This window comes from Anguilla rostrata, chromosome 10 (assembly GCF_018555375.3).
Source record: "Anguilla rostrata isolate EN2019 chromosome 10, ASM1855537v3, whole genome shotgun sequence".
In the NCBI taxonomy this organism is placed as follows: Eukaryota; Metazoa; Chordata; class Actinopteri; order Anguilliformes; family Anguillidae; genus Anguilla; species Anguilla rostrata.
Window position 1 is genome coordinate 10,089,837 of NC_057942.1, and position 20,723 is coordinate 10,110,559.

General features: G+C 49.2%; 2 protein-coding genes across 9 annotated transcripts in view; both read left to right on the plus strand.

Moving 5' to 3' along the window:
- The window catches only part of cabin1 (calcineurin binding protein 1), a 68,379-nt gene extending 58,854 nt beyond the window's left edge, over positions 1 to 9,525 (plus strand). For all 8 annotated transcript variants that reach the window (XM_064353978.1, XM_064353981.1, XM_064353983.1 and 5 more), the window contains 4 exons: positions 3,442 to 3,721; positions 5,676 to 5,828; positions 6,436 to 6,659; positions 7,523 to 9,525. In XM_064353978.1, coding sequence (XP_064210048.1) covers positions 3,442 to 3,721; positions 5,676 to 5,828; positions 6,436 to 6,659; positions 7,523 to 7,666 — 801 coding nt within the window. In that variant the 3' untranslated portion in view covers positions 7,667 to 9,525. The remainder of the gene's footprint in view (positions 1 to 3,441; positions 3,722 to 5,675; positions 5,829 to 6,435; positions 6,660 to 7,522) is intronic.
- Positions 9,526 to 15,284: 5,759 nt separating this feature from the next.
- tbx16 (T-box transcription factor 16) lies at positions 15,285 to 20,246 on the plus strand. The gene is made up of 9 exons (XM_064353986.1): positions 15,285 to 16,061; positions 16,368 to 16,524; positions 16,818 to 16,920; positions 17,431 to 17,595; positions 17,857 to 18,003; positions 18,151 to 18,221; positions 18,320 to 18,402; positions 18,518 to 18,737; positions 18,962 to 20,246. The coding sequence occupies exons 1-9, from the start codon at positions 16,046 to 16,048 to the stop codon at positions 19,395 to 19,397; spliced, it is 1,398 nt and encodes a 465-aa protein (XP_064210056.1). The 5' UTR covers positions 15,285 to 16,045; the 3' UTR covers positions 19,398 to 20,246.
- Positions 20,247 to 20,723: the final 477 nt, after the last annotated feature.

A 20,723-nucleotide genomic window follows, 5' to 3' on the forward strand; every position in this document is an offset into this window, starting at 1 on the left:
CTCTACCTCCCAGTCATATGCGAAGGGGCTCTGAGATTCTCTCAATGATTCCTTACGTAACGGCACGATTGGGGCTAACGTACCGATGAGCCTCCTCTGGGCATCTTGCTGGTTGGTAGTTTGAGTGTGATTCCCTAGTCTTTATTTTTTTTGGGGGAAGGACCGCGTCCCGCCAGCTATGAACATAAACAGGCTGAGTCAGGCAAAGGGAATGCAGCAGCGAACAGCGGTGCGAAGTATCGGCAGCCAATCCCCGTATGGCCCTCCCCACACGCCCGCATCTGGCCTTACAGCGAACCGCACGGCATGCTGGGAGGGCGTAGCCCTGCGCACCTGCGTCTGATCGTTACGCACTCATGCGAGGTGACGAATGGGTACGTCAGGGTGTAGATTGTCTCGCTGTGCGTGTGTGTGTGTGCGTGTGTGCCTCTGCGTGGCTGTGTGCATCTACATGTGGATGCGTGTGTGTGCATGTAGGCATGCTTGTGCCTGTGCGTGTGTGCTTGTGTTTGTGTGTGTGTTTGTGTTACTGTATGCGTGCTTGTGCCTGTGCATGTGTGCTTGTGTTTGTGTGCGTGTTTGTGTTACTGTATGCGTGCTTGTGGCTTTGCATGTGTGTGCTTGTGTTTGTGTGCGTGTTTGTGTGTGTGTCTGTGTTACTGTATGCGTGCTTGTGCCTTTGCATGTGTGTGCTTGTGTGCGTGTCTGTGTTACTGTATGCATGCTTGTGCCTGTGCATGCGTGTGCTTATGTGCGTGTGCTTGTGTGTGTGTGTGCGTGCGTGCGTGCGTGCCTGTGCATGTGAGTGCGTGTGTGTGTGGGTGTGAGCTTGTGTTCCTGTGCGTATCTTGGAGAATGGGTGGGTGTGCTGTGGAGTGTGAAACGCCTCCCTCCCTCCCTGCGGGAGAGGAGCGCTCTCTGGGGAATCCTCGCTGTGCCTTATCATGGCTGAGCGCGCTCACACACCGACAAACCAGCGCTGCTGTGCAGTTAACCTGTCACGCCTGGGTGTGTGTGTGTGTGTGTGTGTGCGTGATTAGCGTGTGTGTGTGAGCGTGTGTGTGTCTGTGTGTGTGTGCGTGTCTAAGCGTTTGTTTACCTCACTGCAGTGGGTATGCATTTGTGTAGCGGCATGTTCATGCATGTGTAAGCATGCATGGCGGTGTGCGCGTTTTGTGGGTGTTTGAATGTGTGTGTGTGTCTGAGCATCTACACGGCTGTGCGCATGTGTGTGTGCATGTGTGTGGGGTTGTTTGTGGGCGTGTGTGTGTGGGTGTCTGCATGTGTGCTTATGTATGTGTGTATGTATATGTGTTTGTGTGTGAGTGTATATCTGCGTGTGCGTGCGTGTGTATGTGTGCCTGTATGTGCACGCATGTGGGGGAGAAGTGATCTCAGCAGCCTGTGAGTCAGTGCTGTCAGGATGGATTGATGTGCCTTAATGACTGTGCTAATGAGAACGGCATAACTCAAGGAGCTCCTCCTCGGCTCGCCCCGCACACCGCACACCGTGCCCCCCCCACCCCCCACGCGCCCCTCACCCCGCAACCCGCCCCCTGCTCTCGTCTCATTGGCTCACAGCTGGGACCCTGGTCAGCCTCATCTCGAAAGCTCCACTGCCACCTGGTGCACTGTAACGTGTGAGAATGAAGCTTGTGAGTGTGTGTGTGTGTGTGTGTGTGTGTGTGTGTGTGTGGGTTGGGAATTAGAGCCATCTCAGCCAAAGCCAAGCTTCGTCTTTTTAATTTTTCCCCTGGAACAACAGTGGTAGAAACTACACACAGCTACAACCACGTCAGCATTTAAATTGAAAATGTATAGTGTGTTTTTTTTCTGCAATGATAAAATGGCAGATGACATAAGCATTCCAGATAAGCTGCTTTAATACCCCCATTCCCCTAATCCCGTCCAAGTCGAGAGCACTGATGGCCGAAAGCTGTCTTCATCTTCATATGAATTACAGTATAAGGGGGGGAAGAAGCACTGGGAAAATTCTTCTGCTGGTCTAGCAGGTACAGTGTGCTGCAGCCAGAGGGTGTTGCTCCTTCCTTCGTTTATGATTTATTAATTGTTCTGCGGACTCCTAAGCTCACAGTCTGCAGTCATGAGTGTCTATTGGTGTGTGCATCAGGTGCGAGTTTGGCGGGCTGTCTGTGTTAGCCCCTTGGGGGATCTTGGTAATTAAAAGCTATGACTCACACTTAGGTTAGACTTGAATGCCCTGCAATATAGTCAGGGCGATAGCACCATGAGTTGTGTAAATCAGTTGCTGGAATTCTTTTTTTCTTTTTTTTTTTAGAAAATATACACACAATAATGCATTTTTTACCAAGCCAGCATTTCTAGATTGTCAGGGTACTTGTTTTCCTGTTTGAACATTTTGAACATCCGATGTAAAAGTTTATTTGCAGGTCGTTTGCTCCTGTCTTGTTTTTCTCACTTCGCCATGTCAGAACTGTGCACCTTCCTCATGCAAGAGAGAGAGAGAGTGAAAGAGAGTGGGGTGAGGGGAAATGCTTCTTTTGAATGCGCTCTCTTTTTGGAAGAGAGACCAAACGAGTTTCATCCATTTCGTTAGCCGTCAGCTGTGTTCTCTCCCGTTGCCATGGCAGCAGCTCGGGGAGCAGGGCGGCTGTTGTCACAGGTTGTTTGTGCAGCTCTTGTGTTCATGAGTGGTCCTCAAAAGACACACGCTCTCGCACGCGGACGCACACACGCATGCACGCGCGCACACACACGGACACGCACTCAGAAAGTGGCAGGGAGGGGTACCCGCGTCTGTGATTCTGGCGAGCCCCTCGGACCCAGAGCCAGATCCTCCAGCTGAGGCGCTCCCTTAGCAGCCCGTCCGCGTCTGCGCAGAGGCACTGTCCGGGGGTAAGCTACTGCCGTCTGGCCCGCTCAGAGACTGCCTTCAATTCTGCTAGTGGGACGCTGTTTTGTTAGCATGGTGCTTTTTCTTTAGCATGGTGTGATTTCGTTAGCGTGGGGCTATTTCGTTAGCATGGAGCTACTCCGTTAGCATGGGGCTATTTCATTATCGAGGGGCTATTCCTTTAACATGTAGATATTCCGCTAGCGGGGTGCTCTTTTATGGGTAGATTTTTTTCCCCCATGTTTTCACATTGCGTAATTATGCTTTTGGCTTTCATTGGAGCTAATGTCAGCCCATCTGTGTTACGTGATTAAGCATCCCGTTTGCATACTCTTAAGGGCGATGAGAGGGAGGGAAGGCACGCACCATCAGCTGCCATACTTGTGTTGACTGGCTAAACCCAGTCCTGTCGCCCTGGTGCTACGCCTGGACCGTGTCACTGTTGACTGGCTTCTCTTACCGCTCACTCTGGGGAGCCAGCTGGTGACCTCATTGAAAAGATCCTCACCCCCCACTCCACCGCAGGCCAGGTCTGAACGTCTCATTTCTCCGCCTTCCTTTTTCAGTCGAGCTGCGACACCCCCACCACGCCCAAACACGCCAAGGAGCACCGCGACGTCTTCTTCCCCGCGGCGCTGCCCACGCCGGCCCCGCTCAGCAGCCCCGTCGGCCAGGCCCCGCCACCGCAGGACGGCGAGGCCAAGCCCGGCCCCGAGCCGGCCAGCAAGGCCCAGAGGACTCCGCCCACCTCTTCCTACTGCCCACCCGCCGGTGCCCAGGACCAATCTCAGCTGAGGAGACAGCAGAGCCACCCAGTAGCAGCCATGGCCTTCCTATCTCAGACAGGTGAGTGACAGATTTCCCTCACAAAGGACAAGCAAGAGCCTGTCCCTTTGAAAATCAAGCGATAGAGGACCTGTCTCATTTTTACCAACTTTAAGACCCCTATAATGGTTCATTTCAGAAAAAATATAACAATGAGTCTCTGAATTAACCGAGCGCTGCGTCTTAAATTTTCTTAAATTTAAACAACTTAAAAATCCCGACAGGTAGGAACAGTCTCTTGCTGATATGTAATCACCACGAGTCACCATGTGGCAGGGAACAATTTGAGAAAATGAGTCTTATTCTTAGAGCTTCATCTGAGCGCAGAGCGCTTCGTGATTTGCAGGCGAAACTTGCTAGGTTGTGCGATTGTAGGAAAACGCAGCGTGTGAATCTCTGGCTGACTGCGGCTCAGTAGCAGTTTGTCGGGGGCGTGGGTTTTCTACGCGAGCAGCTGCGGCGCGGTCTGTGTGCGCGCGGGCCTCCCACACCCTTAGCTACGCGCCGCGCGCGAACAGACAGTAGCGAACGCTCGATCCGAAAATCGCCGCGCGAAAGAGAACTCGCCGTGACGCGGCCGGGACCCCTCGCGTTTGGCGAAGGCGCTCGCCGTCTCCACGGCCACGTTTCACCGCCAGACGTGCGACCCGCAGAATTAACCAGCGAGTTTCGGCGAATCCGTGCGGTGCGGCGCTCGCGGGCGCGCGGGACTTTCCGGACGCGCTGGCGCGGGCGAGGCAGGGAGAGCGAGGCTCCGTATCTGGACGCTCGGCACGGAAAATCTACAAATGGTGGTTGCCCGGGCAACGCCGCCGAGGAGGTCGGCGCGAGAGCGGCTTATTACATTTGCTATTAGCCGAAGCGCTCGGGCGCTCCCGCCTTGTCGAAAGGGCCCCGTTATCCTGTTACGCAGCCTCGTTTATTTATGTGCGGCTCTATTTATTTATTTATTTATTTATTTATTTATTTATTTATTTATTACCGGGAGCTGGCAGGGGTGGGGGGAGGGGCTGCTAAGGCCGGAGCCAACAGGCTGGGGTTATGTCGCCCCCCCCACCCCCCGGGCCGTGATTGGTTGATCACGACGTCGCTGTAGAAGCACACAGGCGCGTGACAGGGAAGCAGAACTGAAACACAGATCACGCTCAGACGCAATTATCCAATTTGGCTGCCGGTCCAATCCGTCAGCTCATTTTGTTTCAGTGCCTTTTCGCTGACATTTCACTAACAGGAAACCGACCGCAAGCCACAATGCACTCATTTCAGTCTGATATCATTTGCTCTGGATGTGCTTTGAAGGCTACCTGCCGACAGAACAGAAACGTGCCTACGTGCTATACACGCCATCCTGCCCTCTTCAAGAAGCGTCTGATTTGCTGCAGTGACTTTCTACCAAGAGCTATCAGTTAATCTGATGTCATGCCAGGACATACTCTTCTTCTGACGTTCTCTTAATAGTTTAGGTAGTCTATGGGTACGTTTTAAGCTGCTGCACTTACGAAATTAGATGAAAGCCTTTTGAAGGCTCTTGGGAATGTCCCATAAAATGTCACCAACCGTCAACACCTGTCCATCATAGATCGAGCATAGAGCTGGATGAGATCTGGTCTTAATTTTTTATTTAATTGATTTCTCATTGTCTAGCACCACCTTATGGCCAAATGATGCAACACTGGTAAAAGGCCCAGTCTATTCTGAGCTGTTTTCAGAGTTTAATGCAAAGCATCTTGTCGATCCATTTGTGAGAGAATAGTGTCAGATAGCATTAGCACGGAAAAGTTCATTTAGTGTAATGCAGGCTGTGGACCTGTGTACAGGGCTCATTTGTGCTGTGTACTTCAAGAAGTGGATCTCTGTACAAGATTGTAGTTATCCATGCTGTGTGCTGTAGCCAGTGGAACAGTGTACTCAGTGTATCCTGCTGTGTGCAGGGATTTGTGTCTGCTTTATATCTGTGTATCTCTGTCCCATGCAGAGGAGCACGAGGAGCCGCTGGAGGGCCTGGGCTACAGGCAGCAGGAGTCCCGGCTGTGTCAGCAGATGAAGATGGCCAGTGTGTCCCCTGGACAGGAGGCCTCGGGCTGGCTCAGCGAAGAGCCTGCAACCTGCAGCGCATCGCACCCAGCAGGTGTGTGTGTGTGTGTGTGTGTGTGTCTGTGTGTGTGTGTGTGTGTGTGTGTGTAAGTGTGTGTGAGTATGTGTGTGTGTGTGTGTGTGTGTGTCTGTGTGTGTGTGAGTGTGTGTGTGTGTTTGTGGTGTGTGTGTGTGTGTGTGTGTGTGTGTGTGTCTGTGTGTCTGTGTGTCTGTGTGTCTGTCTGTCTGTGTGTCTGTGTGTCTGTGTAAGTGTGTGTGAGTATGTGTGTGTCTTTGCGTGCTTGTATGTGTATCTGTGTGTGTGCGTGTGTGTGTGTCTCTGCACTGTATATGTATATGTCTGTGTCTGTCTGTCTGTGCCTGTGGTCTGTATCTTCAATCTGCAGCCTGCACGTCTTCTGAATTTCCAGTTGCTTACATCATTTTCATAGGTTAATGCTGTGATTTTTCAAAGTGACACGTTTCATTCCATTCTGATTTTTTTTAAACTTTATTTTTAGTTGTATTAATTTGAAAAGGCTGTAGAAACTGGGCTGAGCTGTAAATGTCACCTCAGGGCTGTAAATGTCTCTGGAGATGGAAAGCTCCAGCACTGCCGCTGCCTGATCTGACGCTGCCCCCCGTCTCTCCGCTCTGCCTAGCCTCGTCTCTGAGCTCCTCCCCGGACCAGCAGTACCCAGCCGGGGACCCGTCCAAGCAGCTGGACGCCAGCCGCATCCGCTCCCGCATCCCCCCCAACATGCCAAAGCTCCTCATCCCCTCCACCGTCGCCAAGTTCCCCCCGGAGATCACCGTCACCCCGCCCACCCCCACGCTGCTCTCCCCCAAGGGCAGCATCTCCGAGGAGACCAAGCAGAAACTCAAGGTGGGTCTCTATCCCTTTCTCTCTCTCGCTCTCCCTCTTCCTTTATCTCTCCCTCTTCCTTTCTCTCTCTTCCTCTCCATTTCTCTCTCTCCCTCCCACTTCCTCTCTCTCTCTCTCTCTTTCTTTCTCCCACATATTCAGCACCAATGTCAATCAGCAAAATTATCAGCTGTCCACTGCAGTCAAATAATGGGTGTAACATTAACATTGTAATGACTGCATGGAGCTTTTCACAGCTATATAGTGAAACAAATTATATGGCTCCTATTGCTGTACTTGTATCAAAGTAAAAATAGAAACTAAAAGCTTTATGATAAGAGCATCTGCACAGTGCTAAATGAGCCACAGCACAGTCTGCACACCTCATTACACTTCCACACACCGCCCCAGGCCCTCTACACACTTCTGATTGACCCTTTAACATCACTGAGCCTGTAATTCTGTTCTATGTTCTCTCACTACTTTCTCACATTCTGCTCAGAGCACGTATCACACACACTGATAATATACATATACACACTGATTATATGGGCTCAGCTGTGAGGGGGTGTTCCACTGTAGTTCCCTGCCCAGCTGAAAATGCACAGGAGGTACCAGCCGAATGCTGTGATGTCAGTGAACGATCATAGCCCGCTGATGGCACAGCATTGTTTAATCAGCAGCTAGCTAGTTCATACCTGTTGCCGGGCAAGTATCATTATTGGCCACTTAACGAGGTAGCTAGAAAGCTACCTTGCTTGAATTCTTCCTCTGTGCTTTGAGAGGGTAACCTAGGAAACGGGTATCAGTGAACAGAAGGATACCGATGCCCAGGTTTGGGTTATTCCCCCGCCCCCCACTGAGCTCCCCCCGTCCCTCCACAGAACGTCATCCTGTCCTCGCAGTCGGCCGCCAACGTGAAGAAGGAGACGCTGTGCCAGCCGGCCCTGGAGGTGCAGGAGACGTCCAGCCAGGAGTCATCCCTGGAGAGCGACACGGACGAGGAGGACGACTACATGGACATCTAAAAAAACCGCGCCTCCCTCCCCGCCCCTTTTTCCAGCGCGTCGAAGCCGCTCCGCTCGGATGAACCAGGTTCTGGTGACCTCCGGGTGACGTTCAGATAGACCAGGTTCTGGTGACCTCCGTGTGACGTTCAGATAGACCAGGTTCTGGTGACCTCCGGGTGACGCTCGGATAAACCACGTTCTGGTGACCTCTGTGTGACGTTCAGATAAACCAGGTTCTGTTGACCTGTGTGACTGTTTTAATATCAGCCCCCCCTCCCCCCATCTGGAGAAAGGTATTTGTAACTTCAGCAGTTTGTGGTTTGACACCTGTATCGGTATGACTAGTACTCCTCTGACTGTGTTCGTGCGTGACACCTACACGCGTTCAGGCGAAGGGCTTTCCTCTTTCCGCAGCGTTCAGCCCGACAGTTTCAGTGTCGCGCTGCGCTGCCGCGTAGCGTTGGCACGGCGACGGCTGGAGCCTCTCTCTGTCTCTCCTCTGCAACAATCCAGCGAAGTGCCATTTTTCTTCCATCACACCTCCCAGCCACACAGGGTTTCCACATCCGGTACGCCGCAATCTTGTAAAACGAGATGCCCTGCAGCAAAACGTCGATGTCACACGTCCTGTAAAAAAGGAATCGGTGGATCTTTGCCTACCCGCACGCTATGCAGATACTTTCTTAAACTGCAATGCAATTTTTCCAGTCCTTTGTTTATGAGAGCGATGTGGTCCGTGCATCTTTTCACATTTACCGATAATAGAAACCGACACGTCCGCTGCGTTTCGCGGTCTTCAGCTGAAGCCAAACCTTCTCGAGCAGATTTCAAACCAAGCCACGCCCGAGGTGCTGAAATCACGTTGCAGGTATGTGCCAAGAAGACATCTCTCCCCTGCCAGCAGTTTCCTCTTTTGTTTGCGAATCATTTCTAGGGAAGCGTTTGTTTGAGTTTGACACGCCGGGACTTCCTGCGCGCGTTTACCTGCGGTTTGCTCTCAGTCCGGTACACTTTCAGTTTCCTGCTTGTGCGAGCTGTTGGTTACCACTGTGCGTATGGATGTTACTTTCACTGAAACAAACTTTCTTCGAGTCCTGATGTATTGTGTCTTTAAAATGTGTTTACATTTTTGTTCATGTGTGTATTTGGTTTTTTTTCTCCAAAGGGGTGATGGTCACTAGTAGGATCGTTTGCCACAGAGAGGGGTAGAAAGTGCTGGCTCTAGCAGTCACAGAATCAGCTGTTTGGGGGACGGAAGGGCTTGGGCAGAGATTTCATTTGAGAGCTTAAGACAACCTTCATTTAGCTTCTGTACATATCATTCTTATTGAAAGTGTAATTTCCTTGAAGATACGCAAGTGATCGCTTGCCGGCGGTGGCAAGATGGACATGCGGATGCTCTTGGATTTTTGTTGGAGCAATTATTTTTTTCAATGGATCGATTTTGGAGTGCACATTTAAACGATATATTTAAAATGTCTGACTACAGAGAAATCAGTAGAAGACAAAGAATGTTTTTATACATATTGTTTTCTATATGAAGATGGATATCTGCGGTATTTTTTCTTGGAATACTGTTAAAAGCAGCATTTTTAATCAAACTGAAAATTCCTTGTAAATAACTATGAGGGACACAGTCCACACAGAGTCTTGCTGATCTACCTGTAAATGTATGTTTGTATTTTTCTGGTGTAAGATGCTGTTTTGTATTCTGCTGCGCTTCACTTGGGAATGTATCATGGCAGAAAATGGATCCCTCCTGGTCGGAAATAGATTTGAATATTACTGTACTCAGACACCAGGGGGCGATGTTGTACTCTGAATACTGACTTGCTGCATTAAAGATGTTAAAAACCAAAAATATACTTGATACCACACTCTTGTCTGCTCTGAGTGCTTTTTAACTAATCTCCGCTCGGGGATAAATGATGGCTCGTGATAAAGTCTTGATTCCATCATTTTTCATCAGGATCATTAACTCAAGTGCAAAGGGGGAAAGCCTAATGTGGTTGGGCAGAAATCTGGGTTTGCTTTCCTTTCTACGTTCAGCTCTCCTAGTGAAGGAACCACGAGTCACATGGATGTAAAAAGGCTTAAATTCTCACACCCAGCTGTTGCATATTTGTTCTATTAAACTAATGGCAAAAGACCAGATTAAAAATTTTAGATTGTGCTGTTAGCCTTATGCTACCCTTGCAGCTCATTTGAAAGCCCATGTCTATTAAGCATGCATGTACTAGAGGTCACATTCAAACCAACCTACCATTACTTATACCATTGTTTCTCCCTAACCACCCGGTCTACTGTTTATCTGTAACAGAAAAGTGGCCTTGGCTCTGGGCTGTGTTAGAGACCACCCATCTCAATGCACCTCCGAGCCTTAGGACTTGTGGCCAAGTGAGAAGTCCCTGACATGAGGGGGCTATTAGCCCTCATTAGCAACTTCCAGGAGTTCTTATGAAGTGCTGTGAATGTGTCATCTTCCCCCACCTTCGCCGGCCAAGCTAGATTTGAGGACTGTGTTTTTTTTTTTTATGAAGAGGGCCAAATGTACTTTCGTCCTCACTAGTTTAAAGTTGTGACACCAAGTGTCGTTCTGAGATTGGGGTTACGGAGACCCGAGGGGGGAGGAGCCGGCCCTCTTGTTCACAGGTGCCAGTCAAACCCAACCCCCCAGTGAGATCTTTCTGGGCCTTAACCAGGGCACTGAGCTTTCTGTGTGTTTTATGTTTCAAGGATGGAGCTTTTTTCTTTTTTTTTTTAAACCATCAAAAGAAACAAGGGGGACAAAGTGCGTAACTCTGACGCTAATGTTTGTATTGTACGTCCATATTTGAAAATATATTAATTTTATCCACTCCATCCATACTTTCAATAATGCAATCCAGCAACGCAATTTCAATTATGGTTGCAAATGTGCTTCATTCATTCACTTCCTTAAATTACTTTGCAGATGCTGTTATTCAGAATGACTCAGAGGCCAGGAACATCCACCAATGTAGAATTAAATGTGTTTACTGGAATAATGATGTGAATGCATATTTTTAGAGCCATTGTTTTAACACATAGCAAAATGGGAAATGGCATTAATGCAGTAACCACTTATGAATGGCACGTCACCAAAGGCAGTCTTTTTCTTTTTTTGTCAGTCATGATTTGCTCTGCTTTTCGGGTGGAAGGAAGAAGAGCACGGTTGCTTCATTGGGGTTAGCAGGCAGCGGGTCTAGCGTAGCGGCTAGGCTAACGTCAGAGTCCCTTGGCTTTCTGTGCGCCAGGGGCTGAGGTCTCTCAAAAGTGGCCAATTAAGGCATCAAAAGGCCCGCTGCATGGCTAATGTGAGCGGGAGGTGTGAGATTTCTCGTCGGGGCACTGCGGGGCTGCTTTATGGGGCCCGGCTCTGGCCGTCTGATCCTCCGCGGCGGCTGTGTATTGGCAGCTGTTAACTGCACAGATCCCCCTGCGCTGGGCAGTTAAGGCAAATGGCCGGTGGCTGACACCTGGGACGCGGCGCATCGGCGGCGGCGGCGGGGATCAATGCGCAGACGGGGCTCCAGCCCCGGGATGGCCCCAAACAAGGGAGCCCGCAGGCTCATCGGCGGGCCATCAGAGAGGGAAGAGGCATATCAAAAGTTCTGCATTAAACCAGTATGAGTGGGGTAGCGGAGGACTACTCTCCTTCTGGAAGTGTTTTTTTTGTTTGTAGTTTCTCCTTCACGGCCTGGTCTGATTGTGGCATTGACGAGGCTGGCCCGGCCGGCGAACGTAGCGGTCGGCGACTGGAAACGCACGCGGCGTCGGCTGCCTCCCCGGGGGCATCAGAATCGCATTCCTGAGCTCGTGGCGTCTTGCCACCCCGCGTTGCCTCGACTTGCCCAACACGTCCTCCGGTTGGGAAATTTGACCCCTCGCCGCGAAATACTTAAACGTTTTATGCCCTCCAGTCAGACCTTCTACTGCGTGCGAGAATTTGACTCGTCAGCAAATGGGACGAGGCTAATCAATAGTTACTGCGGCTAATGTGGTTTCTTTCAGGGTAATTTGTTCTCAGCAATAACGTCCTTGTTCTGTTGATCCCTTTGTATTAAAGTGCTCCGTTTTTCTCTAAAATATAAGCCCACTCTGAAGGTTTCAACGCACAACTTTCACCAGCGATTGGTGTGAACATATCGCATGTCTGTGTTTTGAAATACACTTCCGTTGCAAAAGTGTTTTCGTAAGACTGCACATTTTTGGTCCTTGGTAGGAGAGTAAATTTTCATTTAGTAAGTTTTAGGTCTGTCCTGTGACTCCCGTCCAATCGGGCTGTAAAACAGGGTGAAAGGGCAGTGATTCTGCAGATAGCAGCAGAAACACAAGGATGAATTATGAACACAACGGTGTGGGCTGCCATGGCCTTATCTCCGCAGCCCCCACCGTAGCCATCGGTTCCCCCGCATGCCCCAGTGAACACCTGTGCCCGGTGAAGCTTCAGCTTGAGGCGCAGTCAAGTCTGGAAGGTAACCAGAATTTCATCCCTGGTCATGCATCTACAGGGAGACCAAAGATCAGAATAATTCAGACAGTCTGAAGACAGTTTGTTTTATGGGGGTTACAGTACAGAATTATAAATGTGCAGACAACAGGTGCTGTGGTTTTAGCACCCCTCAGTGTACATGAGTGTGTGCGCATGTACAGTGAGGGGTGCCATATGGGGGGCGGGGGATTTCAGATGATTTCAAGGGCCCTAACTGGCAGGGGCCTTCAAAAAATTGTGCTGTAATTGTGCAGGGATGATGGAGTGGCCTGGGGCAGTGGGGGCTCAATGTGAGATCTTTTCACGGTGTCCAAAACCCTTGGTGACGCCTCTGTGTATCTGTGTCTGGAGTGTAAGCATTAGAGTCCCCGCAAGCCTGTGACATCCCAGCGGGAGCAGCTGTAAAATCCGACAGTGTGGGCCCGCTGGTGCTCCGCTGTGTCCTGCGCTGCTGCTCACTTACCGCCTCCATTCTGGGCACGTAGCGGGATTGACACCAGCTCTGCTGAATCATACACCTTAGCGCCAGCGCTGAGCCACACTCACACAGAGCCCGTAGCCTTAATCCCTCTGTAAGCACGCACCATGTGCCAAACCGCTCCCAAACGCAAACAGAGAAACTGCGCTGTTTGGAGCCCTTTGCTGCTCTTATTTTAACAAGGAGTTTGCTTTGAAAGGGTCCACGAATATCAAATCTGTGAAAAAAATTAGCTTTGGATTCAGTTAGCTTTGGAAAGGAATGTCTGTAGGTAAAAGAAGCATCTCTAAAATATGAATACTTAAGGCAATACTTAAGTTATTAAACAAAAGTTCTGACATGGTTTTATGTGTGTGTGTGTGTGTGTGTGTGTGTACAGTATGCATGCAATTAGTTTGAACAAACACATTTTATCCATTTTAATTAGCAAGTTCAAGTTCTTGCATAGCCTAACCTTACTTTTCTTGTCTGTGAGGATTATGGGTAGGCTTATGATAGCAGCTGTCTGTTGGCCCAAGGTTCTGGAAAATTCTGAAGCTAGAGATGAAATGAGGAGCCTTGAGAATATGCAAACCTCCTCTGAAGTGCAAAGTGAGGAGAGTCGCACCAAACCTGTAATTAATAACTCCCCAGCAACAATTGGTTTCACACGAGTAGGCTGAAACTACATCACACGTTAAAGGAGGTCCCTGAAAAACCGCCATGAGTTTGCCCACGGAGGAGCGATTGTTGGGAATGGTCACAACAAGGGCCAGCGTGTTCCTCCCCCCTCCTCTTCCCTTTTTTCCGACAAAATGGCCTTTTAATGTTAATACGAGGGCTGCAACACGCTGGTGTGAAAGTCTGAACGATAGCCTCTTCCCCTTTGTATGGATCTTGTATGAGCGATGGGACAAATATACATCCACTCACTCGCGTCCACTCTGGGGGACGGTCAATATTCTCACAGCCTGGGCTTTCAGGTCATAAACACTTCTCCGGGCTTTTAAACTGCCTCTGCTCTGGGGAGTGTTTCCATTCTCAGTTTGTTGGGCCTTAACGGATCCACAAAGCAAGGCGATGAAACAGACGGATCGGTAAAATACTTTTGCACCATGGAGGATAGAGAGGGGAACTGATCGTCTGATCTGCTGGATTTTAAGTTTCAGAACTGTGCTCTGATAGTGCCTTGCAAAAGGACTGAGCTTGCCCTAACATGTCTGGCCCGGGGGCCAGGGTGCAGCCCAGCTTAATGTCTCCTGTAGCAGAACTACTGTAATGCAAAGTGTCTTAATAGCAGCCATCTTCCAGAAATTACCCATTTATTCATCTGTAGTTTGGGGGGTTAGTCAGCTTGCACGGAGAGAGAGTACATTTTTCTGGCCTTAGAAATAAAAGGTTTCTTTTTGTCAAATAAATATCAGTATTATATCTCAGTTGGTTATTGTTTAGTCATTTGTACTGGGAGATGTTAGGTAGAGTAAGAATGAATAAGTATTACACAGAAAATAAATAGATGTTTGTGTTGCTTATACTTTACTGCCTTCATTGTGTAATTGAGAGAAGTGTCAATAGGAATATAGCTCCAGTATCTACTTGTTCAGAGACACTACAAGAGGAATTTACTGAAGAAAATCAACAAAGTAACAGAATGAACAGTTAAAGTCAGTATGTGATTCAACTTCTAAAGACTTTAGAACTAAGACACAATGCGTATTTATTTTAATACAATACTTACAGTGGAGGAAGAGCAGGCCTAAAGAAATGTGTAACCATGTTTAGCATTTCTATAGACGGGGCAAACGTGGTAACTGCACTGTGATCCAGGCGGACCCGAGGGCCCTGGAGGACATTGAATGTGGATTTGGGCTGGAGGGATGTGTGCCGTTTAGGGGTTGGCGGGGGGGGGTGGGGGGGGCTACCTGTGGAGGGGAGATAGGTCTTTGCCTCAAGCTGCTCTCTCTCTTTTTGATTCTTTCTGTAGGGCAGACTCAGGTAGCCTGTGGCGCTAACTGCTAAGTGCTGGCCCATACAGTCGCTTTCCTCCTAGAGAAACGCTGGCCTGCAGTAGAAACTTTGCCTAATGGGATTATCAATCAGAACAATGTCCTGTCTAGACAGCCTAATACACAACCCGGCCCCCTTTTGCCTCTCTGGCCTGTATACAATCCCACCCCCAATCCTTTCAGGTAGCCTTCACCTGGAGTAACAACCACTGGGCCAGGATGTGGTCAATCACATTATGGGTGAATGTATCCCTTTCTTACTCTCATGGAAAGATTCTAGAAACATTATATTTTTATGCTTCAATTTTGAATATATCATTTGCAAGAACCAATATAATGTAAAATACCATGTCAACATGTGCATATACAGTATGTGCATAAAGAGAGACATTTAGATAATACTCAGATATTATTTTTCAGAATAAAATCAGAATAAAATAAGTCGTTTTTTTTTGGTTAAATATTATTTTTCAGAGTAACTAAAGCATTTAAACCACTGCTGGTTCTGAACTGCTGCCATTACCATAGCAACTGAAAATGTATCAAAGCAGTGCAAATTTGTTTTAAATATTTAATAATTTGTACTGGCTACTATTTTTCTCTAATGTTTTCATACACATACATATTTCTTGTATTCCTTAATACTTTACTTGATGAAGGCTTTTGGCAATGCATATTTTCCTTTTGAATGAATACATTTCCCAATGAAATACAGCAAAGCGACATTTTCTAAATAAGTTGAGAAAACCCACTAACTTCAATTACGCAAACATCAGCACTGCTGTGTTAAAATACTGTTTGCCTGCTCTTTGTCAGTTAGTTAATAAAGAGGTAGCAATGAGTATATTTGTTTACACGAACAACAAATGCTCTGCTTCCCTCTATGGGTTTCTTTCGTCCGATGCAGATTATCTGGATGCGTACGGGGATTTTAGCACCGTCGGCTGGTTCTCCTCACGAGGGGAAGCCCGTCCATATTTGTTTAAAAGTCTCTTAGCAGTTAATAAAGATGCATTTCCTCCGTAACCCCTTCCTGTGGGGACGGTATCAAGGCTCTGCTAAGTCCCTTTGATTTCACCTCCCCGCCAATCAGCTGTGGACATTGGCCACTCATTGTGCCACTTCAAAGGCTGGGAATGGGTCCTTAGGCCCCTCCTACTCCAGGACTCCCCTTAAAAGCGGAGGACACCCCTTCCTGCAGATTCACAGACCTCACACCCTCCCCGTATCTCCTTTGGACTAAGCGTTGAGAAGCTGCGGCCTCTACCTGTGGACCTTACTGGGAGCTCGTAGTGGATGCAGAGCATCAGGAGCTGCAGAGCCCGCTGACGATTGGACATTAATTCTGCTCTGGAGGCCCCTGGTTCCTAATCCCTTCCTGGAATCCTCCTTTTCTGTGCTGACCAGATCATCTCTGAAAAATGCAGCCCATTCGCGGTGAGTGTCCCGGTCCACAGATGTTCCAACATTGCAATGCGTAGTTCCGTGCAAGTCTTCTGCAGCATGAATGCTTTTCTCCTTGTAGCAACTTTATTGGTTTGCGCAGAAGGCAGGACCTAGCGTGCCATGTCTAACCTGAAGGCAACATGCTGGTGTTCGCATTGTGCTTGCATGTATTTTTTATGTGAATGTTTGGACTTATTATATTGCTAAGATTTTGCAGTTGTGCTCTGCTCGATCTGCCTGTACTTCCTGATCTGCAGCTCTGTCGGCCTTGTCTCATGACCCTCTTCCCCCTCCCAGATCTGAAACCCAACTTCAGCATCCCTTCCTCATCCTCTGTGGCAGCGGGCCCAGACTCCTATCACCAGGGAAACGTCAGGATGACACTGGATGACTCGTACCTGTGGAAGGCCTTCCATGAGGTTGGGACAGAGATGATCATTACCAAGCAGGGCAGGTGAGAGAGAATACAGCCCCTTCATACGCACCGACTGCAAATCTGCGCAACGGAAAATCTCTACTGGAAAGCAGGCGCATGCAAACAATGACACGCTGCAGGGAATGCAATATTATTGTAAATTATTAGAATGTGTAGGAACTGAAGTAAAAGCAATAATTGTGTAAAGTGTGCCACCAAAGTTGAATAATTTCTGTCACTGTGGATGCAGATCTGGTTCTGATGAACAGACGTGCCGTGGGTTGTCCTGATCATCTGCGATGCTAACATCTCTATGCGCGCTTGTGTTTCAGGAGGATGTTTCCGCACTGTAAAATAAATGTCTCTGGGCTGCTGCCCTACGCCAAGTACATCATGCTGGTGGACATGGTTCCGATCGACGCCTTCAGGCACAAGGTGAGCGGACTCCTTTATTCAGAAATTCAGTTCTACGAATGCCCCCTTTGAGAGTTTTCTCATAAGGAATTAGAATGCTTGATCAATTCTGGCATTAAAATATTTGCAAAAATATTTTAAATTTTTATTTAGTGAAATTTATTAAAGCAACAAATCATCAGGACCCTGGGTGATTTATTCCTCCTAACACTCACCATCTCCAGACGCAGCTCCACCCAAGTCCCCGTTAATCACCGTGCTGGCATGGGACATCAAAGGGCATTATCTCTTCCTGTTTTTCTACCCCCCGCAGGGTGCCCACTCTATTAGAGACCCCCTCCCCCTCTCTGTGGGTGGTACGGCAAAAAAAAGTAAATGAGTTTGCACCATCACCTCCACTTGCTCTGAGCTCACCTTTTCTATTCCCACAACGGATTTGCCCCGTGCGTCAGCCAGCCAGCTCGATAGTTCTTGAGGGTTTGATGTGTCTGAATCCAGATTGCTGATTGTCTCTGTCTCCGCTCCTTGCAGTGGAACAAGGACAAGTGGGAGGTGGCGGGGAAGGCGGAGCCACAGCCCCCCTGCAGGACCTACCTGCACCCCGATTCGCCGGCCCCGGGGAGCCACTGGATGAAGCAGTCAGTGTCCTTCCTGAAACTCAAGCTGACCAACAACACCCTGGACCAACATGGCCATGTGAGTCTCTCCCCTACAAACCGGTCCTCCCACAGAGCTGCTGGGAAATACAGAGATGCGCTGAGAGATCCTTGTTTTATGTGCAATTCCTCATGCTCGTTGCTTGTGAAATGTTTGCTGTTTATTAATATTTCAGTGAACGTGTGAGTAAGAATACCAGCCAAATAAATAGTAAATATAAGGAATGTTGGCACGGATGAACGCGAGGGTGGGAGGTGTGCGTTTAAAGGCCGTGCTGATCGCTTCTCTGCCCCCTTGCAGATCATCCTGCACTCCATGCACCGCTACCAGCCGCGCTTCCACATCGTGCAGGCGGACGACCTGTTCAGCGTGCGCTGGAGCGTCTTCCAGACCTTCACCTTCCCCGAGACCTCCTTCACCGCCGTCACCGCCTACCAGAACACCAAGGTCAGCCACGCTTGCCAGGCTAACACTAGCACGTTAGCGTGCGCACGCTGCCGTGTTAACACGTTAGCGCGCACACGCTCCTGTTTATACACACCTGAGCGATGCTTTGACAGTCCGCTGAATTCTCTTTGACTCTTTTTCCTCCAGATCACGAAGCTGAAGATTGACCACAACCCCTTTGCCAAAGGTTTCAGAGATGAGGGCACTAACACTAAAAGGTACTTACGAGGATGACTGCAAAAGAGCCTTTTCTGCAGTGGATGCGTGATGTTTCCGTTTGTGATGTGAACACTTCTCTCTCTCTCTTTCCTTTCAGACGTGCACACAGAACTGAACCCTATCCAGAGAAAATGGCAAAGAAAATGAACAATATGGACAAGGAGCATGAGAGTCCTCCAGGTACTGCATTCTACTGTGATCTTCTTTTTACTGTCTAGTGTGACCCAGAGCATAAAGCACATCAATGTGCATTTCCACAGGACTCAGCCTCTGACTTTTCCATCTCTCCTGACAGATTTCCGCAGGTCGCCGTACAACGCCTACGAAGACGAGCACATGGGGCACCCCAAGAGCAAGGACGGGGTTCCGGTTAAAGAGGAGCGCTACTCGCCCTGGGGTCCCGAGCAGGACCCGTCCCTCAACATACGCACGGACTCGCCCCTGGGCGCCGACGCCCGGGACATGTACAACTCAGAGCAGCTGGTGCCCACCCCAGCCAGCTACCAGCCCTACAGGTACTGACCAAGCTTAACCACGCGTGCATGTCAGGACAGAGGCAACCGCCTACCGCCCTGTTAGAAAGAGAGCTCAGCCACACCCACCTACGGCTGTGCAATCGCTGTGGTCGGGTCGCAGGTTAGGGCAGGCTGTGAATTCTCCGCGGTCATGTGAATCATGCAGTCTTACATGTGTTGCGTGTTGCGGTTCATGCTGACCCTGCCCTCCTCTCCATCCGTAGGAGTCACGAATACGGAAAGTCGCCCTCTCCCTCCTCCAGCGCGGGCAGCAGTACTGGACGGCCCAGCTACGAGTCCAGGGTCCCCGATGTGGCGACCGTCCCGGAGCACGACGCCCCGAAATCCCACGCCCTGGAGATGGGGCCCACCTCGTGCGCCCCACAGCTGCCACCTGGGCCCCAGGACTACCCGGGGGTCCTCAACATGTCCATGCCCCCCGCCAGCAAGCCAGGGGTCCTGGGACACCACCTGTACGCCCCCTACAGCACGGAACAGGCCCTCGGCCAGTGGGGCGGCCCCGCCCCTGGCCAGTACCCCCCTCCTCCTCCACACCACCTGCCCGCAGAGTACAGCACGCAAGCAGTGCATCATGGGTATCACCACGGCAACGTGGCCGACTGGAGCCAGTACCCCCTTTTCTCCTACTCCTGCTGGTGAACGGCACCAGGCCAGCCTCAGACCAAGCAATCCCACTGCTGCAGAGCGGGAGGCTGCTGTGGACTTGAGCAAGGCAGCGCCTGCCAGTGACTCCTTTACATCGTGCTGCCATGCAACCTCGCTTGCTTACTGACTGAGCCGCTCTTGTTTAGCCACACCTCGTATAAGACGCTCTAGCCAGGGCTGGAGACTGGACCCCGGGCTGAAGGAGCAGCCAGCATGCTGAGATGCTTGAACAGCTCCCTCTACGGAGACGCTAACAGATATCTCACAGCTCAGTGTCAGTTTGTTGCCGTTCTGCTGTTTCGTAGACTACATTTCCCAAAGGGCTCCGAAATGATGTCATTGTGAAGCCCATATTCCATCCTTTGGGAGACCTCCAAGTTGACATAAAGAAACTCTTGTGTGTTTTTCAGATGTTTATTTATTTTGTGATTGCAATTTATTTCTCCCCTGCTGTTAAATATTATTTTTGTAAAAACGTTTAGAATCTTTGGTTGGTATAAAGTGTTTTATTGAAATAGAATTATGAAATGGCAAATGAAAAAAAATAAATAAATGAAATGGCCGTGGGAAAGCCCATTAAAAGGAGTTTTTGGTTTCATTTTCAAAAATGTTCCTGGTGCCGTTGTTGTGAAATCTGCTGCATTGATATATAGCCATTGTAAAATATTGGGGAGAGCAGCTAAAATGCCTGTATGTATTGACAGTGCACTGCTGAACTTGTATTTCTGAAACATCAGGAATGACTAATGTGACTAATGCACAGGTTAAACATGTGCCCCAAATTGGTGTACCTTCTGTTTGTATGCTTCATGTGCCAAATAAACAATGAAAAACATAAAACAATTCCAGAAAGAATCTTTCAAACTTTGTGAGAAAATCAGATTCCACAGCAGGACATCAGGGTGTTTTACCTCAGTAAGCTACGAGCTGAAGGGCTCTGGAAATACTGCTCCTTTGAGGGTACGCGACTACCTCCGAAACCTCCACACATCATTACAGAAGAAAGGGGCGACACCGTCAAAGCCCGTTCACCATTTGGTGCAGTGACAGGAACCAGAGTCGGCCAGCTTGCTGGGGGAAATGGAATAGACCTGACTTGTAAACTGGCTCGGTTGATAAGAGTAATTAGGACGCCCGTGTCAGATCCTAAATGAGCTTGTGTCTTATTTCCTTCTTGGAGATAGTTGTGACTTTTTCCTGATGGACACATTAAGATCCCCCGTCTTCTGCTCCACACTCAGATCTTGTGATCAACTGCATGCATTTGTTGAATGTCATTAAAATTATTTCGGAAACCAAAGAAGTTCAAAGAGCCACAGA